General features: G+C 43.3%; 1 protein-coding gene across 1 annotated transcript in view; it reads right to left on the bottom strand.

Moving 5' to 3' along the window:
- Positions 1-22,903, bottom strand: part of LOC122804616 (putative RNA-binding protein Luc7-like 2) — a 1,326,948-nt gene that overhangs the window by 1,235,779 nt on the left and 68,266 nt on the right. The window contains exon 2 of the mRNA XM_044074589.1: positions 20,717-20,811. Within this exon, the coding sequence (XP_043930524.1) occupies positions 20,717-20,811 (95 nt within the window). The remainder of the gene's footprint in view (positions 1-20,716; positions 20,812-22,903) is intronic.

Here is a 22,903-nt window from a genome sequence, read left to right on the forward strand (position 1 = left end):
AATCTTACAGGTAAACACTAATAAACTTGAGCACTACATCCTCTTATACTCCTTTTAAGTACTTGCTCCCTATTGGTCCTTTCTGATCAGTCAATAAGTAGTTCCCTATACTTTTCTGGCATGTCCAAAGGCCAGTTTTGGGTTTACTCCCCAGTCCAGCTGGTGAATCTGGGAATCTTGAGGCAATGTTACAACTGCCTTATGTACACAGACCACCCTCTCCTCCTCCCAACAAGCTCAAACATATGTGAGAGATGCAACTATATAGCCAAACTGGAGGCTGAGCTCTCAACCCAGTACTGGCACAGCCAGTCAGGAGGAAAAGGTAACCACACACACACCACAAATCCAGTCTCACATAGACCCATTGCATCAGCAAACCAAACACAAACACACAAAAACATACTCGGAGGCTCTAAACAAAAATCTGCCCAAGCAGCAGAGACCTCCAAAGTGGACATCCAAGCAACCCCCATCGTGCAACAATACCCATGTAACACATAGCTCACAAAGTCAGTGTGCCACACAGTCACAGCCTTTAAGGCTAAACAACACACCGAATACACTTGTAATAGGTGACTATTGTCAGACACACAGACGTCCCACTCACCAGACTGAATAAGGAGAAGGTCACTGTAAGCTGCCTGTCGGGTGCCAGGATCCGCCACATAACACACGCATTCAGGTCACTCCAAAGCAAGTACAAATATGACTCAGTCATTGTCCATGCTAGTGTGAATGACCAGAGACATACCTCCCTGGACTACATGGAGAGACAGATGAGCTCTCTGATCATGTAGCTCAGGCCAGTATGACCCTGACCTTGAGTAGCATCTTGCCCTCACCAAGAATGATGCCACAGCATAAAGACAAAATGATCAATTTTAACAATTGGCTAAAGTATTGGTGTCATTCAAAGGGGATCCAGTGTCTGTCAGCCTGGGATGACATGCTCGACAAGCCACGTTGCTTCGCTAGGGAAGGCTTGCACCTGTCACCCCTGGGTTTTCGAATACTGGCAAAGGCTCTTGCCTCCCCCATAGTGCCTTTTTTAGGCAAGGCTCAAAAGACAAACCCACCTCCATAGACAACACAAAGAAAAAAAGACTAAGGGTAATGCTGCTCAATGCCAGAAGTCTAAACCTCAAGATGCACACACTCGAGATTCTCCTCAGTATGGAGAATATTGATATCTGTGCAGTAACAGAAACCTGGTTCAAGGCTCCCGAAAGCACTCCAGCACTACCAGGTTATACTTCATACCATGCTTTTCGGCCACAAAATTCGGACCGAACCACAAAAGGAGGGGGAGTATCCATATACAACGATACCCACACAGCCAGGTTAATGGCACTGCACGAAGCATCGGAGACCATCCATGTGCAACTAACAGTGGACAAAACTGCCTTTCAGTTTGTAGCCTGCTACAGACCACCCTCCCAAACACAGGAACCCCACTCGACTTTCCTGAGAACACTGGAAAATATGAATGTCTCTCCAAACACCACTATATTGGATGACTTCAACTACCCAAACATTGATTGGAAAAACTACTCAAGCCCAAACTCCCTCGCCCAAGGGTTCCTAGAATTTATAAACTCAAATGCTATGGAACAACTTGTCACCACTCCCACAGGAGGGGAAAACATACTGGACCTGGTCATTCCCAACATGGGGTCTCTATGTTCCACACCAGAGGTATACCCCTCATTGGTAAGATCAGACCATAAATTAATCTCACTGGACATCCATATTCCATCCCCACCCCCAGCCAAGGTAACCACAGTGAAGAACTTCTCAAAAGCAAACTTCACACTTCTCAAAACCGAGATGGAATCCTTCAAAGGCCCTGGGCCAGTGGAAACTACGGCCCAAAACGCTGAATCCTTTATAAAAGCATTCTATGGACACTTACAGGAATGCATGGAGCATGCTATCCCAAATAAAACCAAGACTCCCTCATCCAAAGGCAGGAGACCTGTCTGGTAGACCCCGGCCATAAACAAACTATATCACAGAAGGAGGAAGCTACTACAGGATAAAGCAAAATCCCAAAAAGGGAAGGCGTCTCTGATCAGTACTAGCAAGAAACTACGATCCCTCATAAAATCATCCAAGGCCAGCTTCGAAAGAAAAATTGCACAAGACATTAAGGATAACCACAAGGCCTTCTTTAGTTATGTCAGGAACCTGGGAGGCAACTCCCAGATATGCTCAGAGTTGGTGCAAAATGACAAAAGATACACTGAACCCACAGACATTGCCAACATCCTGGCAGAAAGGTTCAGTGCAAACTTCTCCCCCCCTTCTCCTCCAAAAGAGCAAATGTCTATCCCAACAGAATGTAGCCTCCCTGTGATCACAGATGCACAGTGACAGCTGCCCTCTCCAAAGCAAAAAACACAGCATCAATGGGACCAGACGGTGCTCCAAGCTGCGTCTTACATAAGCTCCAAGAAGAACTAAACCCTCACATAAAGACACTGTTCAATCTCAGCCTTACTACAGGATATGTACCCAAGGAATGGCGTACAGCAACAGTGGTCCCGCTCCACAAAGGTGGTGCCACAACGGACCCTAGAAACTATCGCCCTACAAGCCTGACTTGCCTGGTCTGCAAGGCTATGGAGCGTATCATCATGGAAATCATAAACAAGGACCTTGGGAACCTCCAGACACTGGATCCTACCCAATTCGGCTTTGTTAAGGGCAGATCTTGTCTCTTGAACCTGGTCGACTTCTTTGAAAATGTTACCAAAGCCACAAATGAAGGGAAGGTAGTCCACACAGCCTACCTGGACCTCGCAAAAGCCTTTGACACAATACCCCACTCAAGCATCATAAATAAAGCTCACCAGCTTAAATATCAACCCCTATGTCACAAGATGGGTTGCAAACTGGCTCAGGGATAGAACCCACATGGTCAGAATTGCAGGTGCCATGTCAGATTCTAAATCAGTTACAAGTGGAGTCTCACAAGGCTCAATCCTGGGACCTCTCTTGTTCGGTATATATTTCTCCGAGGTACATGCTAACACAGGTGGACTATGGCTGACAAAGTTCGCAGATGACTGCAAACTAGGTGCCATAATCGACTCTCCGGCTCACACGAGCATCCTCCAAAAGGGTCTCACAGAGACAGATAACTGGTGCCAGAGCCATGGCCTAAAGCTAAATGCCAAGAAGTGCATTGTCATCCCCTTTGGGAAAAACAAAGTGCCCACAAATTACCACATAGGTGGTAATTAGGGACTCGGTGACCCAAGTAGATGGCAATCTCTCCTTTGACAATCACATTGCCAAAGTAGTTAGAAAGACCTTCTATATAGCCCACCTTATCATGAAAGGGTTCACATCTAGATCAAGAGAGGTCATTGTGCCCCTCTACTCATCAGGCCCATAATTGAATATAATGCTCCACATTTGGGATGTACCTCACCCAACACCTGCAGCAACTGGAAAGACCCCAAAAGTACCTCACCAAGAGGATCAAGGGACTCAAACAGATGCCCTATGCAGTTAAAGAAACTACAGCTCTACTCAGTTGCATACCGCCTACTCAGAGGCGATCTGCGTAGGACATATAAAGCCATGTCCAACCCAAAATTAATGGACATGCTCCACCTCAAGAAATCCAAATCCCTTAGTTACATTCTCCAGGGACTTGAACCTCAGCACAGAAATAAATAAGACATGCTGGAGGGGACAGATTCGTATCCCAGAGGCTCCCCTCACTCTGGAACAAAATCCCAATCCATGTTAGGCAGAGCCCCTCACTGACCCTATTCAAGAGAAATCTTGACGGGTGGATGGGAGACCGTAAGTTTACCCCTGGGATCTCTTGTGTCCTTGCTAGACAGAGGTACAGTAAACTAACCTCAATATGGTTACCTTCTGTGACCTACTATACAGAGGCACAGTCAACTAATCTAAAAGGGTGGCGAAAGCCAAACACACTCTGGCTAGGCTTATAAGTGCCCTAGGGCAGATAGGTTCATAGGTTGATACTAGGCTATTGCAGAATATGGAGGATTCTCAGAGCAAGAAGAGGAACTCCAGAGTGCTAAACAGAAAATAAAGGGAGTATTTTGATAATATGCAGGAGTTTAGAAAGACTGTTAAGCAACTACTACTGGATAATCACAGAGCACAATGACACAGCCAACACAAAGTAGAAAGGGATGTTGTCAAACTTGGGGAACATATAACATGAAAAATAACCAAAGATCTTGAGATATTTCAGAAACAATGACAATTTGTTTAAAGCAGAAGAATGCAGGAAAGAAAAAAGAAAGAAAGAAAAACAAGCAGAACATCAGATGAAGTTGAGGCTCAACTACTAATGGTTATGACAGGAAGAGAGATAAAAACAGTAAGTCAATCTACAGGAAGTCTCCAGGAACAGACGTTATTTCTGTGAAAGTTAAGGGAAAGGGAAGCACAGGCATCTCAGAAAAAAGCTGTGGTAGTTGCATTACCCAAAGACCCATCATAGCCAGCTTCATACAGACTCATTTCAATATTAAAAATTGATTATAAAAAATATTTATGCCTACATTAGCTAGGAGAAGGCATTGTCACAAAAATGTATACGTATGGATCAATGTGATTTTGTGGAGGGGAGACAAACATCTGACATTAATAGAACAATGAGAAGCAGAATGCAAGAAAATACAGATGATGGTGGGTCTTGATATGCAGAGAAAGCATTCAATAGAGTAAGCTATGACTTATGATTCGCGCAATGGAAGCGCTTTCATACCCAGATTCATATAGCTTCCTCAATAAGCCTGGTATTGTATGTCTGAAGGCAAGAATTAAGGGGGGGGGTCCTCTCAGAGTTTTCTTGTTTGTAATTTACTTTATTTTCTTTGCCAGTGGCTCTACATATAAGAGATACACACACACAAAGTGGCAGAGAGGATAAATGGTTCACTTAAAACACAAGCAATAATCCAAAAACACAAAATGAATTCTCTGAGGAAGCAGTACAATCAGTACTGTGAAAGAGCTTGCATTTTATCACTGAGTTTTTGCACTGCTTTGGTTCACTTTGTGTGTGTTTTTGGCTCTACATATCAAGTTCATAATTGGTATGGTAATCAGAAAAACTTGGCATAATTTGCAGATATTGCATGACAAATCCAGAAGAAGGGCATTTGTGTGAGTTACGAAACAAAACGTTTCAGGTTTTTTTCTTTTTTTGGACTACAAAAAGTGGACGATAAAACAAAGGCTACAGCGGTAAGTTATGTACCCACAAACAAAGTGGTTCAGCAATGTCCATTTACGGGGGCATACGATAATGTATTTAGGTGAATGGATTAAAAATCCTTCTGTTTTGGCTGCTAAGAATGTGTGTGAAGAGAACAAATAAAAAAACAAAAAAAATCATACAGAAACTGAGAAACCTGTTTATGAACAAAAAGACACAAGTGAAAATATTTTAGTACCTTTACTTTTACACACAGATCAGGTATATTTTTAAATCAACCAAAGAAGAAGTTGTGGATAACTTAACAGTTGAAAGAATTTATTTGGGAGGGGGAGAGGACAACAGTTAACTAGGATAAGTTGATCCTCACAACAGAACAAGGTGGTTTAAATTTACCTGATCTGTACAGCTATTTTAGAGATACACAGTTAAGGCTCACAACATAAGCAATAAATTGATAAACTGGAAAGTGATAAGTGTGGAGAGGGCCAGAAATAAGGACAGAGTAGAATTGTGGATGCAGATCCTTAAAGAATATAGCAATAACCTACGGGTAATGCTAGATTTATCCACAGTTGGTGTGGTTTGGTCACAAGGTCAAAGCCGTGGGTTACTGCTATTACAAAACATTTAAGAAAAAAGTCAACTCTTCTTAAATACTGTCCTTATATAATGGCGTTGCGCTGCTCTTCCACATTTTACCCCAGTATCCATGGGTTTTCTTTATGTACTGTGCATGTGAATGAGACTTGCGTTCCCATGCTTATGCAGTACATCAGTTCTGTGCAAAGGAAGCAACAGAGAAAGGAAGATCTCCATTGCTCTAAAAAAAAAAAAAAAAAAAAAAAAAATTGAAATCTAGAGACTTTCAACGTATGGCAGACACGTGACAGAAAATAAGGATAATTAGGCAAGTTTCTCTAGTTTTGTTTTTCTTTGTCCCATCTATCTTTTTGAAGTCTCCCTTTTTTGAAAGTTTAATTTCTTTTACAATAAAAAAGAATTTCTGCAGTACGTTTTAAATGAAGTCTGGGCAATTGGACTTCTTTCCGTTGGTAGATGCTCGATTTACAATGGGCATGCTAGTTGGGCTGACCAATCAGCATGCTCGTTTTTGAATGTTAAGGGACAGTCACTGTATAATGCACGATAACCATACAGAGTATTATATTCAAAGTTTCAAGATGGACTAAAAATTACTCAAATAAACTGGCAAAGGAATCTGGTATTGGGAGCAAAAAACTACAGCCGGAAAGGCAAGCGGGTGGGATGAAGTAAAGCAGCAGTTTGCACTGCATGCTAGAAATTGCCTTTAATACCAGGGCCTGAGAATACAAAGAAAAAAAACTGGGGCTTTCTAATTGAAAGACCCGCTCCAGTACAGTTGAGTCCTTATTTTAAAAAGGGACAATTAGTATGGCGTATAAAACACTGCACAACTATAAAATAAATTCAAGATTATTAGAAAAGACTGGGAAGAGGGTCTAGAAAAAAACAATTTACAAAGGCACAATGGAAGGGCACATGTATGGCTTCCGAGTATGCAACAAAGTCCATAAGGTTTAGTATGGCTTCCTAGTATGCAACAAAGTCCATAAGGTTTAGGATTCTTACTTGGAAGTATTTGTATATTTTACATCCCTGGGAAGACTTCAAAATGTGAGAGATGTGATAGGAGACAAACTAGGAACACGTTTGTGTGTGTGATAATTTAGCATTTTAAAACTACACTAAAGAATACTATGTCGAAAATTTGGGGGAGTAAATTGCTGTAACTTAGATTCTTTTGAGGTGGGACATATCTGAACTGCAGAGTCATAAAGACTTGTGTTTTCTGCTACTGGCTGCTGAAAAGCAATTACTAGAAAAAGGAAATCAAAATCTAAACTAACTGTATTTGAAGTACTGAATGTTGTTACAGAGATAAAACAAAGTGAGATCTTAAGGGAAAGATGATACAATGCTCAGGAGAAGAGAGGTTTAAGAGAAGATGTAGATTGCACAAAATATGTAATTTAGACTGTATGACCGTTATAAAGAAAGAAAGCCTGTGCAATGTAAGCAAGTCCCAGGCTCAAGCTTTGGCTCCAAGAATGTCAGTGCTGCTACAAGTCATCAAAAAAGAACAATCTACTGGAAAGCTGTCAATGTCAAGGCATGCAGTGAAAACCCACACTGCAGCCTCAGGTACATATACTGTAGAAAGGGGTCAGCACCAGCACCTGAGAACAGTGCCAAAGACTGAGGGGGGAAACCTCTAGAGTCCATGGATTGGATAAAAAACTGGTAAGAGGTCCCTGCCTTCAAAAGATCAGTTAGAGGAAGGAGTTATGGAGAGCTTCTCCTAAGCCCTTGGCACACCCATTACCAATTTGAGATGTACATAAGGAACGGCAGGAAGGTGGGAAGCCTTGATGGAGCAGGTCCTAATTTCGGTATCGGACACATTTCTCCTTCAGCATAAACAGTTAAAGTTTGACAAACAGACCGAGTTTTGCAATACAAAGGACAGAGATTGAACTTTATACCACCAACAGCTATTAAAAGCTTTAACATTTTCATGACAAAAAAATATGAAGTTAATTCTCAAATTCTCCAATTAATATTAGTTCCACTGCACTAGCAACTTGAGTGATTTAGTCCATTGATTAATAGACTGAAGTTATTTGCATTCTTTTGATGATGACTTCATCATCAATAACTTCTGCGAGTGAAATTAATTATTTGAAAGGAGTCCTATTTTTCAGCCACTTTCAGGTGATTTCTTTGCAACTGTAAGATAGCCCAAATTACACAACTCCTTTCTTTATGGTTATAACTGAAGAAAATGTAATAAAACCAAAAAAGAAGTTATGTACTTACCATAATGTTCCATGCGAGTTGTTTATCTCGCTTTTATTCTCACTGATGGGTTCAGAGCCGATCCTCGGCTCCGACACTGCCGCTAGCAAAGCTCAAGGTTTATCAATAGCTCGAGACTAAGCCCCTTATCCCATGATGCACTGCTGGAATTAGATCAGATCTTGTTTGCTGCGTGTATATATACCCCTGTAAGGTGTGCATTCCCCAAGAAGGAAGAATTAGTATTGAACAACCAGGATGATACTAGCCTCTAGGTCAACTGTCACCCAGGAGGGGGATGGAGGAAGGGACGTGAGAATAAAGGCAAGATAAACAACTCACTTGGAACGTTATGGTGAATACATAACTTCTTTATGTGAAGTTGTTAAATCTCGCCATTTATTCTCACTGATGGGTAGCGTCCCTAGCACCCGCAATCCTGGGTTGCTCACTAGAGTACATTTTTCAGGACTGCAGAACCAAAAGAAGACCTGTCCCTGGAAGCCTTATCCACTTTGTAATGAGTGATAAAAGTATGAAGCTTAGACCAAGTGGCTGCAGCACAAATGTTATCACGGGGCAATTTGGCTTGAAAGGCAGAAGACGTAGAAACGGCACTGGTTGAATGAGCCTTTACCTTGTGTGGCAAGAGTATGTTAGCAGTTGCATGAACAAATGAGATACAATCAGATAACCATTTTGAAAGGCTTGTTTTAGCCACTGGTCTACCTTTTCTGGCCTCTGAAAAGGATACAAAAAGTTGATCTGATTTCCTAATATCCTTAATTCTATCAAGATAGAATCTGAGCTGTCTGTGCACGTCAAGTTTGTGCAGCATGTATTCTATTTTGTTGGAATGGTTGGGAAAGAAGACTGGCAACTCAATGACCTGATTGATATTAGACTCAGAACAGACTTTAGGCAAAAAAGGGGTTTGTTCTGAGAGATACTCTTATCAGCATGGAAAATCATATAAGGAGGTCTGATAGATATGCTTGAAGTTCTGACACTCTGCAGGCAGAAGTAATGGCCACTAGAAAAATAGTTTTCCAGGGCAGAAATTTGAGATCACAAGATGATGTTGGTTCAAAGTGGGAAAGAATTATAACTCCAAGGAGAATAAGGAGACTTCAGTAGGCGCCTCATGTGAAAAGTACCTTTGAGAAAAGCCTTAGATAACTTATGGGCCATAATATTTAAACCATCAATTCCAAGATGGAAATTGGACACAGCAGCTAACTGAACCCAAACTGTAGCAGCTGCTGCTCCCTCCTTAAAAATCATAGTAAAAAAATCTAGAATGGACGACAATGGAGCTTGAAATGGATCAATTTTTTGTTTGCCGGCCCAAATGGAGAACCGCTTCCACTTACTGCAATATAATTTTCTGGTGGAATGCTTATGGGAAGACAATAGAATTTGCCTTGTGTCGTACGACAGGGAATGAAGCCTGGCTATGTGTGGAACTGGATCAGCCAAGCCATTAGCTTCAGTGACTGCAATGAAGGATGAAGGTCCCCTGACGAGTGTTGTCAGCAGATCTGGAACTGGGTCCAGGATCCATGGATCCTCCAGCAGGTGATGGTGAAGAAAGGGAAACCAAATATGTCGAGGCCAATGGGGGGCTATAAGAATGACAGCCCTTCCCAGCAACTTAGCTTTCTGTAAAAATCTGGGTATCAATGGGATTGGAGGAACTCCATATAAGGGACCCAGAGGCCGATCGTGTACGAGTGAGTCTCTTGAGGGATGTCCCGGAGGTGGTATCAGGGCAAAGTAGCTTCTGCATTTGGTATTGATATGACTGGCAAAAAGGACGCAGCAAGGCTGGCCCCATTTGCGGAAAATCCTGTCCGCAATGTCTTGGTTGAGAGACCACTCGTGAGGCAACAAAATTGCCCTGCTCAGCTTGTCTGCTATCACGATGGATTTCCCTGGGATGTGCGTTGCTAACAGAAAACGCTGTGATGAGAGACCATTGCCATACTCTGAGGGCTTCTCGACAAAGGGGGTAAGACTTGGTTCCGCCCTGTTTGTTCAAGTACCAGACCACTGACATGTCTGTCTGAATTGCAATCGTCCCTAGAGAAAGAGTCCTGAAAATACTGCAACGCCAGAAGTACTGCTCTCATCTCTAGAACACTGATATGCAGATGTGACTCTTGATCCGTCCATGTGCCTTGGGCAGTCTTTCCCTGAAAATGCCCCCTCACCCTATCAGGGAAGCGTCCGTGGTCACAGTGGCTACTGGGGGGGGGCACAAAGGGTCATCCCAAGAGACATCAACCATCACTGAAGGTCCCTCTTGCATGAGTTTGTGATGAGGATCACATGGTTAATTGGCAATTCCTGGTAAGACCATTGGGTAAACAGAAACCGTTGAATTCGCATATGTAGCCTTACGAGAGGAATGGCTAATATTACTGACGCCATCAAACCTAATACTTTCAAGACCTCTGCGGCTGAAGCTCTGTTCTTAGACACCAATGAGGCAATGTGCTGGCGAAGTAGTGAGACCCTTTTGGCTGGAAAACGTAGAGTGGTGGTTGAGGTAACTAACTCCTTTCCTAGGCAGATCATGCCTCCTGAACCTGATCGACTTCTTTGAGGCAGTCACCAAAGTGTAGATGAGGGTAAAGTGGTTCACACAGCCTATCTTGACCTTGCCAAGGCTTTCGACACGATCCCCCATTCTGGAATTATAGCTAAACTCAGTAAACTAGGCATAAATCCCTACGTCACAAGATGGGTTGCCAACTGGCTCACTGACGGAACCCACACTGTAAAAGTTGCAGACTCCAAATCTGACCTCAAACCAGTGACAAGTGAAGTACCACAGGATTCTGTCCTGGGACCGCTCCCGTTTGGTATCTACTTCTCTGAAGTACAGGCTAACACAGAAGGCCTCTGGCTAACGAAGGTCGCAGATGACTGCAAACTAGGAGCCATAGTCAAGTCCCCAAATGATGTGAACATCCTACAGAAGGGCCTCTCTGAGACAGATGCCTGGTGTCAGAGCGATGGCCTCAAGCTCAATGCCAAAAAGTGCAGTGTCTTCCCCTTTGGTAAAAACTCTGTATTCATGAAATACCATATAGGCAGCAATCTACTCAACACTGAATGTGTGATAAGAGACCTTGGGACCAAGGTGGACAGCAGTCTCTCCTTTGATAGTCACATCGCCACAGAAGTCAGAAGTCCTTCTACATGGCACACATCATAAAAGGGTTCTCGTCCAGGAAAAAAAAGGTCATAGTTACCCTCTACTCCTCACTCATTAGACCCATTATAGAGTACAATGCCCCTTTTGGAATGTACCTCACAAGACATCTGCAGCAACTGGAAAGGCCACAGAAGTACCTCACAAAGAGGATTACTGGACTCAAACAAATGCCCTACACTGACTTCCTCAAAAAACTCCAACTTTACTCTGGAGCATATCGCCTACACAGAGGTGATCTCTGCCTAACATATAAAGCTATGTCAAACCCAGAGCTGTTGGACATGCTACACCTAAAGAAATCCCAATCCCTCCGAGCTACACACTCTAGGGACCTAAACCTTGTCACCACAATAAACAGGACATGCTGGAGGGATAGATTCCTATCCCAGAGACTTCCCATACTCTGGAACAGGCTACCCATCTATGTCAAGCAAAGTTCTTCATTAGCACTCTTCAAGAAAAATCTTGACGAGTGGATGGGAAATAGGAAATACACCCCGGGGATCACTTCTGTGTGTCTGCTCATCAGTGGCACAGGAAAATAACTTTCTTGGGTGGCGTAAGCCAGGGAACCTTGTTGGCTAGGCTTGCACAGGCCCTTGGGCCAATAGCCTAGTACCTACCTATAAAGACTATCTGCTGCGATGGCGACAAGGCAGACTTTTCGAAGTTGACCGTAATGCCCAATTGGTTGCAGAGTGTCAGAGTGGATTTGGTTGCCTGAATCAGTTGATGCCTAGTGGTGGAAGCAAGGAGCCAATCGTCTAGGTATGGAAACACCTGGAATCTTAGACACCTCAGGCGAGCCGTGACCACTGCCATGCATTTGATGAAAACTCTGGGGGCTGTAGTGAGACTAAAGGGCAAGGCTCGAAACGGATAGTGATTGGCTCCCAGCCAGAAACGCAGGTGATCTCTGGAGTGTCTATCTTTATATGGTAGTATGTGTCCTTGAGATCGATGCAGCACATCCAAATCGCCTTTCCCTAAAAAGGGAAGTATGGCCTGAAGCGTGACCATTTGGAACTTCTCTTTCTTCATAAATTGGTTGAGTCTGCTGAGGTTCAAGATAAGTCTGCAGTCCTGTCTTCTTTGGAACCAAAAAGAATCTTGAGTAAGTTCCGAATCCTGTTTGGTCTGCTGGGACTGGCTGAATGACTCTTTCTAGCAACTTCTGGACCTCTATAGTTGCTTGTTCCCTGAAACTGGGTGGAACATCCGGGATTCTCTTGACAGGAATGGGGGGGGAAGAGAAGGGTATGAAATACCCTCTGGAGAGGATGCTTTGTACCCAGGTATCGGATGTTATGTCTAGCCAGGCTTCTGGGTATAAAGACAAGCGACCCCTGACTGCCTCCAGAGCAGGACAGCCGGGCCTCCTTTCATGAGCACTGGTAGGGCTGACCAGAGAATTGACCTCTGTCACCCTGCTGTTGCGGACCCCCCTCTGCCGCGCTGGTGGCGTCTTCCACTATAACCCCCTCCTTTGCCTCTAGAGGGGGGTTTCGCTACGTGTGTCCTGAAAGGCTCCTTGGGCTTTTTGGAACCACATCTTTCCGCCCCTAGGGCCTTTAGAATAAGTTCGAGTAGGGTTAGAAAAGCGGACTCCTATGGCAGACAGTCTTTCCTTCCTGCTCACACCGGGTCAAAGTTTCCTTGGTCTTGGGCCCAAACAAGGACGAGCCATCAAATGGGGTGCTGATAAATGAAGACTTGAAGCGCTCTGCGAAGGAACAGAGACGCATCCAGGAATGTCAATGCAGAGCAATGCCTGAACTTGCAGCCCTACTAGAACCACCAGCTGTGCAAGACATGAGATGCATGGACGAGTTCACAATCAAGTTTACAGTAGCGAGCTGGTTGGTAACTTTGTCGGAAACCCCTGCAGCTACCGTACCCTGGACAGCATCTCCTAGCTCTTTCAGGAGATCTCTTTGGAGTCTGGTGAAGTGTGTTAAATAGGTCAGTGATCGAACAGAAAGTCACTTAACTATACATGCGTTTTCCATATCTATCCATGATCCTAGAATCTGTTATGAGGATGGATAGATGAGGAAGTCTCAGACATTTCCTTCTTGGTGGCCGCCACCACCATGGCATTAACAGGCACTCCCTTAGTCAAAAAAGGTTTATCCATGAGGGGCGGAGATTAACTTATTTGGCCTCCAAGGGACAAGTTCCATGGACTCCGGCAACTCCCACGCCCTACGAGAGATCAGATCCACAAGCTTGTCGTAAGGTGGAGACACCCAAGTGGTGGAAGGTTGAGACCCGAAAGCCTTCAGAAGTACTGACTCGTCCTCAGTAGGGCTTTTGCACTGCCAATCACTGCTCTGCCCAAGGATCTCTAGTATCTCCACAAAGGAGATATCCTCAGAGGGGGATCGAGGGGACCCTTCTGACTCATCCAAGTCAGTGTCAGATGTCAAAGACTCCTGTGGGGGAGTTCAAGTGTCTCCTCTTACACAACCTCTTCCTGGGGACCTCCTCAGCGGGAGCCTCTGGAGAGGTCTCGGAAGAGCAAGGGGTGCCCTGTGGGGCTACTTGAGGCTCAGGGTCTCTACGCTTGGGTTGGCCGATGAAAACAGAATCGGACAGAGGCACTTGAGGGGAGGAGGAAGCTGGACCTGATGCTGAAGATGTCCTTGGAGACATTACTCTTCTCATAGCTTCGAAAGCACCACGGCTCCGATGAGGAGTAGTAGACGACCCGAAGGAATCGCCTGATACTCCCACACCGAAGCCATGGGCTCTGAGCCTGAGGTAGGAGCCAAGCTCATCAGAGCCGAAGCCCAGAGAGCACAACTACCCTCACTGGACCCGACAGGAGAGGGTTGGCTCCGAGGACGTCACAGTGGATGGAACCAAAGACACCGGGGCAGGTCTTGGCTACACAGGATCAACAAACATCAGGTCGACCTCCTCCGGCTCTGAAGGTCTGGTATGGCTCGGAGGAGGAGCAGTAAATTCTGAGACGATGGTCTTCGGCTCCGACGGGAGTGTCAGAGCAGACAATAATTTGGCAAGGCCTGGTGCCCTTAAGAGCTTCGGCACCAAACGGTCCATACCCAGATCAGACAGGCTGACAGAAGACTTTGATGAATGCACAGATGGTGCTATTTGAAGCAAAGGAGATGGAGTCTCAGAGACTGGCTCCAAGGTTGTGAGCTGGCTCCGGCAGGAAGGCACACTCGGCTCAGAGGTCAATGGAACCAATGGCCCTGAATCGTCCATTTTCTTAGCCTTCTTAAATCCCCTGGAATCCGCAGAAGATTTGAAGACTTACATGACTTGCTGGCACCATCCTGGTCACTCAAAGCTTCAGAGAAGGGGTACTTAAGCAAGCCCCGATCCACCAATTCTCTCTTCCTTTCTAACAGCACTCTAGAAGAGAAGGAATGACAAATACAAGATTCTTGTAGGTGCTTCACACCCAAACAGTGTACACACTGAACGTGCCAGTCAGTGTCTGACATATTTTGTCCACAGTCTGGACATTACTTGAAGCCAGACAGATTTTTCTTTAACAAAAAAAAAAAAAAAAAAGAGTTTAGATTTTCAAACTAATCAAGACACTAGATTATACACATACATAGAAAGACAGCACTGTTTTGCACAGGATTAGTGTTACTGGAAATGTATACATAAGATTAAATATTAGTTAACAAGAGAGTCACATTATTGCTTGCAAACTGAACAATTAAGCTTTTTACATCTGTTGGAAACACATAAGAACATTTACTTCCACAATTATTATTAGTTTTTGCACTGCAGGAAAAATGGGTCCTGTAAAAAGGTCAGTGTTCGAGGCTGAAGTCACTGAAAACCAAGGGCTACTAACAGGCAAATGCGAGAAGAAAGCTGATTGGCAAGAATGAGAGAGGTGTAAGAGTAGTGGGAGTTGGGCTTTGAAGGATATTAATCTATCAGTTTGACATAAGGAACAGAGCTCCAAAGCTTAGAGACTTAATTTGAGTAATGTGCATTACCTGCATTATTATTGGATTTGGTTAAAAGTTAGAGAGATTTTTTTCTGGATCACAGCTCTCTATTATAGGAGCAGGGCTGACGTATGGGACACTGATTGTGTATAAGTTAACTGACTGGGAAACTCTAGCCAGTTTAACTCTGTAAGGGAGAGTAGCGATGAGTTCTGAGGGGATGTTTGCAGCAAATCTGGCTGTTTTATAACATCAAGTTTAGTCTTGTAAGTACTGGTGAAGCATACAGGAGAGCTGACAGAAGTAGGTTCTGGCTATGGAGGATCTACAACATCTTATTTAGCTCTGCAGAGGGAGTTTAGGTTCATGTACTTTTTTTAAGGACTTTTATTACATGCTGGTTGAATTTTATTTTAGTTTGCCATTTAGGTTTCTGTGGGATGAGTTTGTGATGACCTATGTTTGGGCCTAGGTTAGTAGGCTCTGGACTGGAATGTACATCTCTTACTTTTGATTTTTGTAAGTAGCAGTTGTAACTAGTGCAACCATATAGTTTACTTGTGATAAGTATAACTATGTAGGTCATAGTTTACATTTTTGGCAGTATTAAGTATTACAGCTTTTAGTTTTACATATTTAAAGGGAAGATGACCCAAGGGCTATGGGGTATATTTCTGGGGATGGAAGAAATATGGTTGTGTTGAAAGAGGGAAGTTGTGGACTGGTGGGCAACAATGGGTTTGTGGGCAGACATGTGTGGTAGGATATTAGATTAGCTGACAGGATGGTACTGCATTCGTAGAAATTACTAGATGTGTATAAAAAATGATTTTTTTGGTTAAGGGAGGAATACAGAGGGTGGAGGAAAGAGTAGCTATTGTAATTTGTGTGGAAGAAATATGGACAAAACTAGGGTGTGACAGGTTTACAAAGTTTAAATGTCGTTTTAAAGTATATTACAGAAAATACAGGAGAGAAACTCCTAATTAGTTGTAACAGATGTTCTTAGAACACATTGCCCTACTGGCATTCAGGAAGTAACTGTCCTGATACCATCCTCTAGCAGTTTACTGAAATGCAGAGTCCCCCAACAGCCTGTCTATGGGTATGATGGTCCAATCATCTGCAAGTACAGGGACAGCCTTTCAGGACTTTTCAGGTTCAGCAGAAAGAGAAGGAAACACACATACACCCCACACTAATGGCCATAGAGCAGCAGTCCACAGTAATCCAAACTATGTACTTCCAAAATGGGGGAAGATGGGCGAGTACTGCCAGTAAGGCAGTGTGTTCTGCCAACATCTAGAGTTAAAGTAGTACTTCTACAACTGTACTATGTTCAAACACACTGCCTTAATGGCATTCAGGCAGACTCCTAAAGCCTACCCAAATCAGGAAGGAGGAGGAAGAATAAAAGGTCCAGAAGCCCCAACAGAATAGTCTAGCAAAGGCTGCTCTCAATCTAGAAAAGGTATCTGGCTTGTAGTGCTTTGTAAAAGTGTGGTCAGGGTACCAATTTGCTGCCTCTAAAATTGAAGTTCATTCTTTTCCAACACTCCAGTTAAGAGAGACACAGGCCCTGGTGGACTGCACCTTTACTTTTCCAGGATTCACCTTCCCATAGTGGGTGTAACAATACCAAAGGACAAAGTACAATTATCTCCTTTAGACAGAGGCAGACCCGTTCTTTGCCCCTCTGTAGGAAATAAAAAGCCTCAACCTTCCCGAAGGGTTTTGTGCCGTCAAGGAAGTACCTGAAGCTGCAGGTGCACATCCAAGGTATTCAGCATCCTCTCTCCCTTACACTTAGGTTCTGTGAGGAATACAAGGAGGCTGACAAGAGAATTTTGAGACCAAGGAGGCTGACAAGAGAATTTTGAGACCACTTAAAGTACAAGAGAGGGGTTAGTGCTTAACACGTGATTTTCCACAGAGATAGGGCTGTAAGTCAAGAGCCTGCAGCTCAAAACTTGCCTTGTGACTGTTACAGCAATAAAAACAAAACAGTTTTCCAGATTACGAACTTCAGCTCAGCCTGAGTAGCAGGTTTGAAAGGTGCCAAAGTCAAATTTTCCAGAACATAGTTGAGATCCCATGAAGGAAGAATTTATTTGCAAGGGGGTATCATATGCAATACTCCTTTCATAAACCATTTTACCAAAAAAAGAAAGAGGGGATCCACTGGCAGATTAGCAGAGATGGCTGCATATGATCAGCCATCCTGAAGGAGCTCACACAAACATTTCAAGGCCAAGGTGTTATTAACCTCAAGGGGAGAGACTGTTCCCACTTAGGTATCACTTAGAAAACCTCATCCATTCGTAAACATTTTCTAGCAGCAGGTTTCCTGGCCTCCTTTAAATCTTGCTGCACATCTAAGAAACAAATACCTAAATGGAGTCAAGGTTGACTCTTCCAGAATGTCTGTTATACTTGCATCAAAATGAAGTGCATCAGTTGCCCCCAAGACTATGTGGGGAAATTCAGTGTGAAGAAGTTTGTGGTAATAGTCCTTGGCAAACAACACTGTAAGGGAGAAAAAAAAATCCCCCTGGCCAATAGGGGGTCACGAAAAAGACCTTTGAAATTCATCTCAGAATCTTCAGAAGTACCTTGTGATTCAGAGAAAAGGGTAGAAACACGAAGAAACATTCCCGTCCAAGGTTGCAAGAATGTTTGAAACAGAATTTCCCCAGCTGTATGTTTTGAAAGGAGGTGAACACATACTTAAGGCATTCTCCACATGTGGACTAGATCCTAACCATCACAGCCTTTAGTGGACACTCATGTAGGTCAGCCAAATATCTGCTGTGTGCGCCGCATTTTACTCTGATGGGATGTACAATATTTGAATGCTGTAAAGCCAACTTCAAGGCCACCACTGCCAGCCAGAAATGAGGATATAAACCTGTACAACCACTGTTTGTAGAACTGCCATATCATTGTGTTGTTGATCGCAACCACAAGAGGACCCAGAGGTGGCGAAGACTTAATTTATATTGATATCCTTCCATACACCCCTGGGACACCAAGAGGCCTGCACTTGCACTCCCATCGACACAGCTTCCAAATGAAGTTGGACAAATCTGCTTGGACAGACTGCATCAGAACAGGTGGTGGGAAGAAGAAAGTCCTGGACTGATACTCAACTGTGTTCTCCAGCACAGCAACTCTCACCTGATGAAGGGCAGCATTAACAACTGGGATTCCGGGTAATGTAGGTGTTGGATCCAACAATGTTGTACATGCAACTGAATTTTCTTCATGTGGAGATGGGCCAGTGGTACCATGAAAATTATGGAATACATCAATCCTAGAATTAAGAATTCTCTTGCAGAGGCAGCATGGTTCCTGCAGGATTCCTGAAACATGGTCTGGTAGGACAGGACCTTGTCTTCAGGAAGAAAAGCCATTCCTTTGTCAGTGCTGATTAAGCATCCAGGAAGAAAGATTTTCGTGCGGGTGTCAGGCACGACTTCTGAAGGTTCATCTTGAACACTAGCTGGGAGAGTAAGGTCAACATCTTCTCTAGCGATTACAAAAACCTGTCTGCAGACTGCACAGATCAGCAAACTGCCCAAGTAAAAAAATGTAAATGCCAAGAGTCCAGCAGTGCGCCACTGCTGGTACAAAGCAATCCATAAATACTCAGGTGCAGTGGATAGCCGAAAGGGTACTGCAGAGAACAGAGTGTAAACCAAATACAACAAATGTCAGATATCTCCTAAAGTGATATGCAATGGAGATATGATGTGCATTCTTCAAGTTCAGGGTTACCCTAAAGGAGTAGCCTGGCAGAAGAGGAAGCCACTGTCTGCAGGGTGGGTATCAAACTTTGGGACCTTGACAAAAATATTCAGAAAGGATAGGTCCAGCATCAATCTCCACATCAGCTCTATTTGGGATCCACGAAGTAGAAACCTTTCATTTTCTCTGAAAGAGGGACCAGCTTTATGAACCCTGCATCTAGCATATGCCAGGGTATGTGGGGAAAAAGTCTGGTCTGGCAGATGAGGGGGAACCCCCTGAATGAAAGCAGATGTTCTTTTCACTGCCAACAATGTTGAGAACGCATTTCGTATAAAAACCCTGAAAAAGGTCAACTTGTTGAGAGCTACCTTTTGCAGCAAAAAACCCAGCAGGGGCACTTGGGAATGACTGATGCCAAGCCTGAACATGGTCATAGGCTGGTGGGGGATTTTTCTTTTTGGAGAAAAAAACACCTCATTAGGTTTGGCAGAATTTTCATCCTGCCATTTCCTTTTGATGGCTTGCTTTTTGTTAGTCTGGGATTTCTGTTGACTCAACAGAAATTATCTTGTTTACTGAAGGAAAAAGTGGGAATGTGAAATATTTTGGGACACCCCTTGCATTATCCGTCATCCCAGTGCTTAAGGATCTAATTAGCTGTTGCACCAAACAAAAATCGGCATCAAACAGAGCATTCAAAAATCTCATTTTAATTCTTCAGAAAAATGTTGGCTGTGCAACCAAGCATACCTTCCACTACAGCTGTTGCTACATTTTTCTAAAAACAGTATCAGCCCCCTCCAAGGCACTCTTTGAAGCATGTTTATATACAAACTGCAGGCTGAGACCTGGACACATCAAAGCTTTAAAGTTTAATGCCACTGGCTGCAAAAAAAGGGAAGGTAAAATCGAAACTGTTCACTGAAGTGCTGAATACTGTAAATGAGATAGAAAGGAGGGATCCTTAGAAAACAAGAAGCGCAACGACACATGCAGAGCAGAAAGAATTAATAGAAGGCAGGAAATGGGCAACGATTGAATACAATGGAGTCAATGATTCCTATATAAAAAAAAGACAATGCACAAAAATAAAATTTGTTTTCATCCATTAATGTATGTCTACCTCAAATAAGTGTTAAAAAGTAAATAAATAAAAAGATTTCAAGAAGGGTATGAAAGAAAAGGGACTTCAATAATGTCCTTCAAGCTGCAGTCACAGTACAGCTCATCTATATAGGTCTTGTGCTCTAACAGGGTACTACTGTAGTGTACTGCACATACAGCTGGCAAATAGAGTCTTAAGGGCAAAATTTTTGACTTTTTTTTTTTCTCCTCTTCTTCATAACAAAAGAGGTAAAGGATGCTTTCTCATAACACTTACAGTGAAAGTCAACCTTTTGCTTATTCACCTCTTTATTGAAACATAGCTTAAGTAACACCTGGAATACATTATCCCATGCTTCTTCACTGAAAGCCAAGAATTTTGCTGGTTATCTACCTCTTCAATGAAACTGCAGCTTTAATTTCTAGCAGCAGTTCAACTAAAGTATAAAAACGACAAGCAAACGCTATTGACTCAAAGCAATTGTACAGGCTTGTACTATAATGCAACAAACGTTAAAAAATGGAATTCTACAATTAACTGCATAAATAAACACTGCACCTACATACAAAGCTACTAACAGACAGACCCTACGTAGGACAAAAGAAATGGCACTCAGCAAGTACTGTCTTGTTATTACGTACAGTTCCAGAAAGGATGTCATTTGGGCAGCAACTCAGAAGATGGCTTTTGCACACACGATCATCTGTGAATTTGATTCGCTGCCGAGTTGTATCACCTGAAATACAAGAAAAAATAACCACCCATGGTTAATACACTGAAGCAACAGTGCAAAAATAAACTAGCATGCTAACAGCGCTGCTCTCTAATTACTTCCCTACTAAGCAATTCATTTGTAACCACTGTTCTGCCACTTCTTTGCTCATATGTCAGCAATTCTTTTATCATGCCAAGTCACCAGAACTGCCTTAAAACTCCTCCTGACATCCTAGCAAGTCATTAACTATTCTCTCATCATATTCAGATTTGCAAAAGTAACACAGTAATCCAAAGTAAGCCGCACCAGAATAGGTATTGGGCTGTCACAGGAATTCGGAAGGCAGCCCAGTCATACATTTAAGTGTTTACATTCTAACTACCACAATGCACACTCCTGAAAGCACTCTTACAGCATCCAATGGGGAAACAACATATGCACAACAAAAAAAAAAAATGCTGAAATGCTTAAGAGTCAGCCAGCCCAAAGACTGGACTACTTAGCAAATAAAAGCTAAAGTAAGGTAATCTGTGTGCACCAGATCTAGCAATGAAAGGAGTAAAAGCCATGAGGCAAGAATTAACTTGCAAAACCAGTACACCATAGGCCAAAGCCTATCCATACACATTTACATGGTCAAATAAGAGTCTGAGACCCCTATACTTCCAAGTTGCCTTTACAAAGGCTTCACTAACCTCATTTGGTTTCCGATATAACAAAATACAAACGTGCTTGCAGCAGGGGTACTAAAGGAGCACAAACAACCAAGTTTTCAAATTCTTGCACAGATTCCATTGCACCTCTTCTCGATTTAAGGGGCAAAAATGTAAGAGTCTGTCACCTGTCCTTATACCACAAAACAGACGGCAGAGTAGTTTTAACAAGTAAAAATGCTTATAAAAGGAGTAAGCTGCTATAAAATATGTACCATTTTTAGTGGTGCTGCAGTAGCGTTGTCGCCTCACAGCAAGACGTTGTCGTGTTCGATTCTCAGCTAGAGAGTCTTCTGTGTGGAGGCACGCGTGAATGGGCATGCCTTCATTGAAGGTTGTGCGTCGGGGCTGGTAACTCGGCACATAAAAATCCACTACCAAACATTAGCGGACCGGAGTTCCGCTGTGACGACCCCTAACCCGGATAAGCCGAAAGACACAACAACTTAACATAACTCAAGACTGAGTATTTCTAGCTGTGAAAATCATCTGGTGGCATATATTTTGGCAGTGTAGCAAGCCATACAAACATTTCCGGAAAAAAAAAAAAAAAGGAAACTAGATGGAGAGATCACTCACTCAGAGAGACCGCATCCTAAAATGCTTTTCCACACAGACAGGGGAAATGCAAATTGTAGTCAAAGCGACTCACTAATATGAAGAAAACACAAAAGCAATGTCACAATGGTAGAGGTGCATGCCACAGTACGGAAAATAAGCTAGCTGATAAGTCAAGCACTGTACTCGTATCCACAAACATTACCAGCTAGAAGCAATCTCAGTACAGGTCTTTAAAGTAGTTGCTGTTTTAGTTGCTGTTTTGTCATGGTAAACTGGCATGCAGCAGAAAAGAAAGGGGAAAAACATCCCAGCTGTGAATCACTCTGAACACTTGGGTACAGCTCACATCGGTCTACTTCAAAATGACTGGGTACAACTTAATGTTTTGTTGCTCTGAACATCAACAGTATTCAGCATCTCATAGACTAAGCCACTACGTTTATTTTTCAGACACAAAGCACTACCACAAATACAGTTTTGCTAGGACTGCATCTGCAAGTTAGGAATCACAGAAGTGTACATGCACCACCAGAAAGCAGCCATAATGAAGCTGGCAAGGATCCCCCGGGGGGTAGGTTACAGCATGTTCCCCAGCAGCAGTTGATACTTTATCAGCACCCTCAATTCCCTCATCAGTCCCAAATGCGAGTTGGGAAGAGTCCCAGGAAAAGCTAAAGCAAATTCACAGTAGGACCAATGACATCAGGCAGCCTGGCATCTGAAACTTCCCAAAGCTGCCAAACAAACCCTATCCCACCACCTTGGTTTCCCATTCCTGCAAAAATACCTTTTCCAAATCACAGTTATGCCACACAATAGTGGAGCATAAAACTTAATAA

The sequence above is a fragment of the Protopterus annectens genome, chromosome 1.part1 (genome assembly GCF_019279795.1).
Source record: "Protopterus annectens isolate FY-2018-M chromosome 1.part1, PAN1.0, whole genome shotgun sequence".
Lineage (NCBI taxonomy): Eukaryota > Metazoa > Chordata > Ceratodontiformes > Protopteridae > Protopterus > Protopterus annectens.